Source organism: Felis catus, chromosome C1 (assembly GCF_018350175.1).
Source record: "Felis catus isolate Fca126 chromosome C1, F.catus_Fca126_mat1.0, whole genome shotgun sequence".
Taxonomy (NCBI): domain Eukaryota; kingdom Metazoa; phylum Chordata; class Mammalia; order Carnivora; family Felidae; genus Felis; species Felis catus.
The window spans coordinates 17,583,326-17,590,718 of record NC_058375.1 but is presented as its reverse complement, the minus strand read 5'-3'; the positions used below and the strand labels follow the sequence as shown (position 1 = coordinate 17,590,718).

The 7,393-nt window shown below is 48.0% G+C and overlaps 1 protein-coding gene and 1 long non-coding RNA gene across 12 annotated transcripts in view; one reads left to right on the top strand and one right to left on the bottom strand.

The window, feature by feature from the left end:
* Positions 1 to 994: 994 nt before the first annotated feature.
* Positions 995 to 5,614, bottom strand: RPL11 (ribosomal protein L11). The gene is made up of 6 exons (XM_003989652.5): positions 5,487 to 5,614; positions 4,563 to 4,713; positions 3,023 to 3,129; positions 2,659 to 2,790; positions 1,504 to 1,614; positions 995 to 1,073 (listed from the first exon to the last, which is right to left on the bottom strand). Exons 1-6 carry the CDS (start codon positions 5,490 to 5,492, stop codon positions 1,044 to 1,046), a joined length of 537 nt encoding a protein of 178 aa, XP_003989701.1. The 5' UTR covers positions 5,493 to 5,614; the 3' UTR covers positions 995 to 1,043.
* A 63-nt stretch (positions 5,615 to 5,677) lies between these two features.
* Positions 5,678 to 7,393, top strand: part of LOC102902621 — a 28,214-nt gene continuing 26,498 nt past the window's right edge. For all 11 annotated transcript variants that reach the window (XR_002160560.3, XR_890595.4, XR_006583993.1 and 8 more), the window contains exon 1: positions 5,678 to 5,817. This is a non-coding gene — a long non-coding RNA (uncharacterized LOC102902621). The remainder of the gene's footprint in view (positions 5,818 to 7,393) is intronic.

Genomic DNA, 7,393 nt, shown 5'->3' with positions numbered 1-7,393 from the left:
TTAAAAATAACTACAAACTCAGCTAACAAATTAGAACCATTTAATGGTAGTGAAAAGGTGGCCTGAGAACTGAACTCAATAGTCACAAGTTATTGAACGAAATTAACATGCTCAAAATGTAAACCCTAAATTGAAAACTATGAACCATCAACCAAGTACTGTGTCTAATGGTCAGAGAAATGGTGGCTTTTGAATGCCACTGCTTCAGTGACACGGAAAAGATAAGGAAATTCTACTTTCACACCAAAGGAAGAGCAAACTTTGATAAAAGGTAACATTTCTCATATACCAAAACACAAAATTAACCCTTTCTGAGCACTGTGTGCCTGGTACAAGTCTAAGTATTCTAGGCGTATTAAACTTTAATCTTTAACCTCTGAGGGCTATCACTTGCCACCATGATGCAATTGAGAAACTGAGGCAGAGATTAACTAGTTTAAGGTAACATAGTGAATAAAAGGGAGGACAGGGAATCACATCCAATTTGGCTCAAAGACCGTTCTCTTCTCTGCTTATATTGCCTTAACAACCCTATACGTCCTCGTTTTAAAGGAAAACTGAATCTGAACAGTTAAACCAAAATTTAATCCCAAGCATCACACGCCAAAACCTGTGATTTCCTTCAACAGATACAAGTGCTGGTATAATCTCTAGTGAAGAGCAGAATTACTGAATAGAGGGAGCTTCCTGAAACATGGGAGCCCTGCATCCCACCTTTAACCAAGGCTCTATATTCAAACCCCAGCCCCAATCATACCCTCCCCTCTAACATCAGTTTCCACGTGACTACCGTACCACCACCACAGCCTAATAACAAGGGTATGGTGAGCACAGGCAATGCTGCGAAACTCAGGCTTCGATCTGCCAGGAAACACTGGCATCCAGAGGACGACAGGGTTGTTACCAGCTATTCCCATTGAAGCTTTAAGTGGCTTGAGGTCCAGGGACTTGAAAATGGCCAGGATCCTTTCACAGAACACACAACAGTAATATATACATTTCACTGAAAAGTTTTTATTGGCCTTTTGGATAGAAACGGGAATTTATTTGCCAGGAAGGATGATCCCATCATACTGAAAGAGAAGAGATTTTATTTTTTCACAACAGGAGGCAACAGCAAAGATTGCAGCAATGGCTAACAATTGAGACTCCAAATCTGACACATGAATTCAGCTCTGAATCCCACATCCCTTCTAGACTGAACAGGAAGCTGGCCAGTTTTAACAACTACTACATTGTGCTCAAACTGTGCTTGACCCTGAGAAAAGGGGGCTCCTATTAAAGCCATATTCCTCCCCTTCCAACGACCTGCATTTATGCGGGTGGGGAGAAAGCCTGATTCTGGGTGTTCAAACCACCAACCCTGGAAGCCCACGTTTGCCAAGTTGCCCAAATATACTACCTTTAAAGAAACTACCCACCAAATGGTGCTGGATTTTGCACCCCCAAATCCCAACTCCAACACCACATTCCACCACTTCACCTGAGATAAATCAGCTTTACCTTCTGTTGGAACCAGCGCATGGCCTCCTCTTTGCTGATTCTGTGTTTGGCCCCAATGCAGCCTGTCCTGCGCTTCTTGTCTGCGATGCTGAAACCTGGCCTACCCAGCACCTGTCCCAGGAATAACCAACAGTCACCTAGCCAGCTCAGAGTCAAGAGTACACGGACAAGACTCACACATTTGAGACTGATCATCAAGAGTCATTTGGTGGCCCCAACGAATTCTGGAGCAAGAGACCCACGATCTCAGGGTCTGATAAAACTGTTAGCAGCATCCAGGACAACATACCACACTTTAAATCTGCTTTGGAGGCTGGAACTTGCAAGCACCTCCCACCCTCCCTGCCTGACTTCCAATGGTAGCTAAGGATTCTCCACCATCGCTCCCCAGTCTCCAAAGCACATTTTTAAAAGAACACTAAATTAAAAAAATCTTACTATAATATATACATTATAGAAAATTTCAGATTCTGAGAAGCACAAAGAAATAGTTATTCGTTTTTTCTGCTTCAGTTCAAAAGTGCTTCTTAAAGTCTTGCTTCTCCCAAACTTCCTGTGATCACCAGATTCTCCTTAGCATTTGGATATTCAAATCTAATGCGGGTGCTGCCATTACTCAGGTTCCACACTAGTCAGGACTTCTGGTTTTTGCTATTTAGTTTCACGGTTGGACAAACACACAAATGGTCATTTGTACATTGAAATCCCTATCCTGACTGAGCAAACAGCCACATCACCAAACATGTATCCAGGTCCTCTGGATGGAAGCCACCCTACCTTCCCTAAGGGAAGGAGTTGGGAAAGAGCGGCCTTAGTTAGTACAGCCAACCCACACGCCAAATACAGCACCAGAACTCACTCAAATTTTCAATTCAGTGGGTGGAATAGTTCCTTCAGCCTCTAAGCCGTAATGGTGCTTGTTAGATCCTAGACTATAATCTTCACAATAGCAGCATCCCGTCTATCTAGTTCAGTGTTGTATTCCTACACCCGCCACAAATGAGGCACATCTTCCCAAGGGGGACAACACAAAGCAGACAACACTCAAAGCTTCAATCCAACATCGTAACATCAAGATAGCACATACGAAATAAAGGAGTAGGCAGAGTCTACTCTCCTCACAGACCAGGAGTGGAAAAGATTAAATATCCATACCACGTAGAAGTCCAGGCCATAGATACCAATGCTTGGGTCATATTTGATCCCCAGATCGATGTGCTCCTGGATCCCAAAACCAAAGTTTCCAGTATCGGAGAAGTTATTTTTTCTTAATTCATACTCTCGCACCTAAGGAGAAAAATGCAATTACACCCCGTGTCAACTCAAATTCTCCCAAAATTACTAGCTTAGTCCACAACACTCAGCACCCCAGAGATACGATTCCATTAACTTGATCATGGATAAAATCTTATTTTCCCACAACACAAATCACATCACAACTGTAGATTTTGTAGAACTTTCCCAACATGTAAAGGGCACAGGAAAACCCAGAGAAATCATTCACAGAGATCAGCCTCACCTTTAGACCTTTCTCCAGGATTTCTTCTGCCTTGGCCCCACGGACCGTGCAGTGGACAGCAATCTTTTCATTTCTCCTGATACCAAAGGATCTAACGGTGTATCTAGCTGCAGGTAGGGAGAAACAAGGAGTCAGGTATCACATGTCCACCCCACTCACCTCTTCCCCAGAACATTATCTCCAGGTCTAAGAGACATGAAGCATCCATCCACATCCTAAGTGGTGGCATTCTAACCGGTGTCGCCCACATCTGTTTCATCCTTAACACAGAAAATAGATTTTCCAATTCCAAGTCACTCTCAGTCGTAACTTCAGCAATTAAGAGCTTCCAAGTCATAATGTCGAAGTCTCAGGAGGGGCCAAGTACACGGCCAGAATAGGCCACTAGAAAGGAGTGTGACCATTGTGTTCTAAACAAAACATTACTGATAGTAGCTAACATTCTCTAAAGTCTTATCGTAATATCCTCCTATCACAGATGAAGTTCTGGGAGGTTAACGTGCCCCAAATAAGAGGCAAGCTCTGAACCCATGAACTTGCCATATTCCAGTATCCTAAAGCAATGAAACTTCAAAAACAAAAAAAATCAACACAATGATAGTATCTACACTGGGCTTGGCAGGCAGCAGGCATTTCACACAATTCATTCACTCTATCCATCACAAGCTTATTAACATCCCCTTCAGGCCAATGAGGAAACTGAGACCCAAAAAGGCCAAAGTCGGACCAGCAGGTGATGGAGCTATAAGCTGAACCCCATTAGTCTAGGTACACAACTCTGTGTTTTCCTTTATTTTTTTAAAAGTTTATTTATTTTGAGGGGCGCCTGGGTGGCTCAGTCGGTTAAGCGTCTGACTTCAGCTCAGGTCATCTCACGGTCTGTTGGTTCTAGCCCAGTGTCGGGCTGTGCCGACAGCTCAGAGCCTGGAGCCTGCTTCAGATTCTGTGTCTCCCTCTCTCTCTGCCCCAATCCCGCTTGCACTCTCTCTCTCTCTCTCTCAAAAATAAACATTAAAAACAAACAAAGCTTATTATTTTGAGAGACAGTGCCAGTGAGCACGCGCATAGCAGGGGTGGGGCAGAGAGAGGGAGAGAATCCCAAGCAGCACATGGAGCGCGACGCAGGGCTCGATTTCACGAGATCATGACCTGAGCAGAAATCAAGAGTCCACCACTTAACTCACTGAGCCACCCAGGTGCCCCACACAACTCTGTTCTTAATGTAGCCCCTAAATTCTAAATGTGAATCAAGCCAAATACCATTTACTGTATTCCCAACATTTCCACTCTGCCTGTAAAATCTCTCCCTGGACCAGTCCTAGCTTCATCCCTCCTAACTTAAAAACCTGGTATCCCAACACCAAAACCAATTTTGAAACGAGGATATGTCTGGGGTACTGTAGGGAGCTAATGCTTTTGAGGGATACCAACTGTCACTTGCAAAACGGGCCCTCAACAGGCTGGAAACCAGGTAAATTAGGAAAGGAAACACCCAGGCATACTCGGCCACCGGTCCTCTCCCCTGACTGCCACTGCTCACCTTTGGAGAACACAGGGGTCTGGCCTGTGAGCTGCTCCAGCACCTTGGCTGCCCTGGTCAGTCTGTCTCCACTCTCCCCCACACAGATGTTGAGGCAGAGCTTGCGGATGCGAAGTTCCCGCATGGGGTTCTCCTTTTCACCTTGATCCTGCTGCAACACGGGAAGCGCAGCAGTCAACACACAACCCCGCCACAGCTGCGAGTCCAGCATTTGGATACACAGCCATTACCGATCTCTGCTCATCCCCATTCCTAACGAAGGCCCTAAGGGTTCAAAAAAGTCTGGGAGGCACCAAGGCAGGCAGCTCGGGGTCTGGTCTCTTCCTCGACGCACGGAATGGGTGAATGGAAACTCAGGACGGGTATCGGGAGTTAAAATTACAGGCAGTGGATGAAGCCCAAGGGACTCAACGTGTAAGGTGTCGGAGCGCGTCCCCATTCTAAAGCTAATGGGGGAGAAAATCGAATTGAAAAGCTGGGGAAACGGGAAACACGTGGTTGTGCGACGTCCCCGTTCCGTTCCGAAGCAGCCCAGCGGCTGCGGCAGAAGGCGAGCGCCTTCCCCAAGCGGACAAACAGGCTGAGGTTCCCCAGCGCCGGGGAGGTCTCAAGTCCTCAGAACGGGCAACAGGTCCTGACACCGCGTGCCAGCCCCTCCGTTCGCTCCGCTCGCCCTCCCTGCAGCCTACGGGCTATGCTTCTGAGCCCTCCCGGCGCCTGCTCCGAGCCCGCTCCTGGGAGAGCGGAGGGGAGGCGACAGGGTTCAACTCCGCGCCCTGCGCCCGCATGGCTCTGCCAGTTTCGGCACGGCCAGCACTGCGGGCTCCCTTCTCCTCCGGCCGCGGACCAGGCAGCTCCCGCGGGCTCGGCCGGCCGTGGATGAAGGCGGATGAAGGGAAGCAAACCGAGGGCTCAGCTACTCACCGCCATGGTGAAGGACAGGAAGAGAAAGTGGAGCTTCCGGCCCAGGGCCTTATGGGTCAGGAGGCGGGCTCTTTTCCCAGGCTAAAGGGAGAGCTGAGGAGGAGCAGGAGGGACCCGAGCGACGCGACGCAGCGTCGGGAGAGGCCTGGCGACGCCGGCAGACCCCCGGGACCTGGCTTTTCCAAAAGCGGTTTTTAAAACTCCCAAACGGACTTTTCATTGAGCTTCCGGTCTCCGTTGACGCTCTTCCCTCCCCCCAGTCTCCGGACCTGGTGGTTCTTGCCTGATGAGACTTCCAGAACTACATGAAATCAATTATGCAAACTGTGAAGTAAAAATTTTATTTTATTCGGTAAAAATGTAAACAAATGGAATGTATACACTTAGAACAGTGGTGGCTTAAGAGTCCTGAGCTGGGGAGACAGGCAGCTGTGCTCCTATCTTGGCTAGCTCATCGCTCTGCGACCCAGGGCAGGTTACCAATTAGACCTCTTTCAGCCTCAGTTTCCTTCGGCTTTAAAATGGGTACCTAGGGGCGCCTGGGTGGCTCAGTCGGTTGAGCATCCGACTTCAGCTCAGATCATGATCTCGAGGTTCGCGGGTTCGAGCCCCGCGTCGGGCTCTGGGCTGATGGCTCAGAGCCTGGAGCCTGCTTCCGGTTCTGTGTCTCCCTCGCTCTACTCCTCCCCCCCCCCCCACTTCCTCTCTCCCTCCTTCAAAAACAAACGTTAAAAAAAATTAAAAGATAAAATGGGTACCTAGATCACATGCGGTTGTTGTGAAAATCAAAGGTAATTGCGTAGGGCACGCAGTAAGCTTGCAATACGAGGTTGCTCTTAATATAAACCCGCTAGAGCCAAGCAAACTTACACACCCCGCCCCCCCCCAAAATGTGTTAGACACGGTGTATAGTCAAGAGTCAACCTGCAGTCACAAAAAGGGCTTGCAAGATCGGTCTCTGACGAAGGCTCCGATGGCAAACAGTAACAGAGCTTCCTGGTTTACACTAAATCCTCAACATCGGGACTCAAGGGGCTGCCAGGATCCACAACGGAGGTAGAATCTCGAATCAGTCAGTTTCTTTAACAGGAATAAATGGACAGAAGGCTTTGGTGGCAAAAGAGACAAGCCTATCTCTGCTGCCATAATTCCCTTCTCCCACTGCTACAGGGGAGGTAAAACCCCCAGGCTCTCCTTGTTTCATCCAGTAGGGTCAAAGGGGACTTCTGGGAAGGGGGGTTGAGGGAGGAGAGTAAAAAGACCCCTCGTCCCCCTCCCCCCCATCAGTCACCCCTGCACCCTTGAGCTTCCTGCAAGCACCCACTAGCTAGCTCAGAGCTGAGGCCTCAGTCAAACCTCTCAGAGAAACCAAACCAAGGGAGGGGCGGCTCCAAAACTTGGAATAAAGAGACAAGATAGCTTAATGCAACACATGACCCGGGGGTTTCTTTTGCCGTGAAGCATGTTTTTGGAGTAACTGGGGAAATCTGAGTTAGACCTGCAGATTTCAGAAGTGGACCCATGTTACTTTAACACCCTCATTCTGATCGCTTTACCTTGGTTATATCAGAATATTCTTTGGGATTTAAGAAATACACCTGCAGTATTTGCCGTAAATGGCCATCGTGTCTGCAGATCACTCTCAAATAATTCAGGGAAAAAATGTGGTAAATAGGATTTGGGGATTCTGGGTGAGAGAAACCTGGGGTTTCCTGCAGCTTCGTAACTCTAAAATTGTCAAGCTGAAGTTAAAATAACCTGAGGGAGACATGTACCCTGCAGATCTAAAACAGAGCTTGCCCTACAAATCTCAGGGCTCACTCTCCCCCTGCCAACTTTTTTCCAACAGAACTTCTCCAGTTCTGGATAGTGCTATCCCAGGATAGTGCTCACTTGCCTCCAGTGCC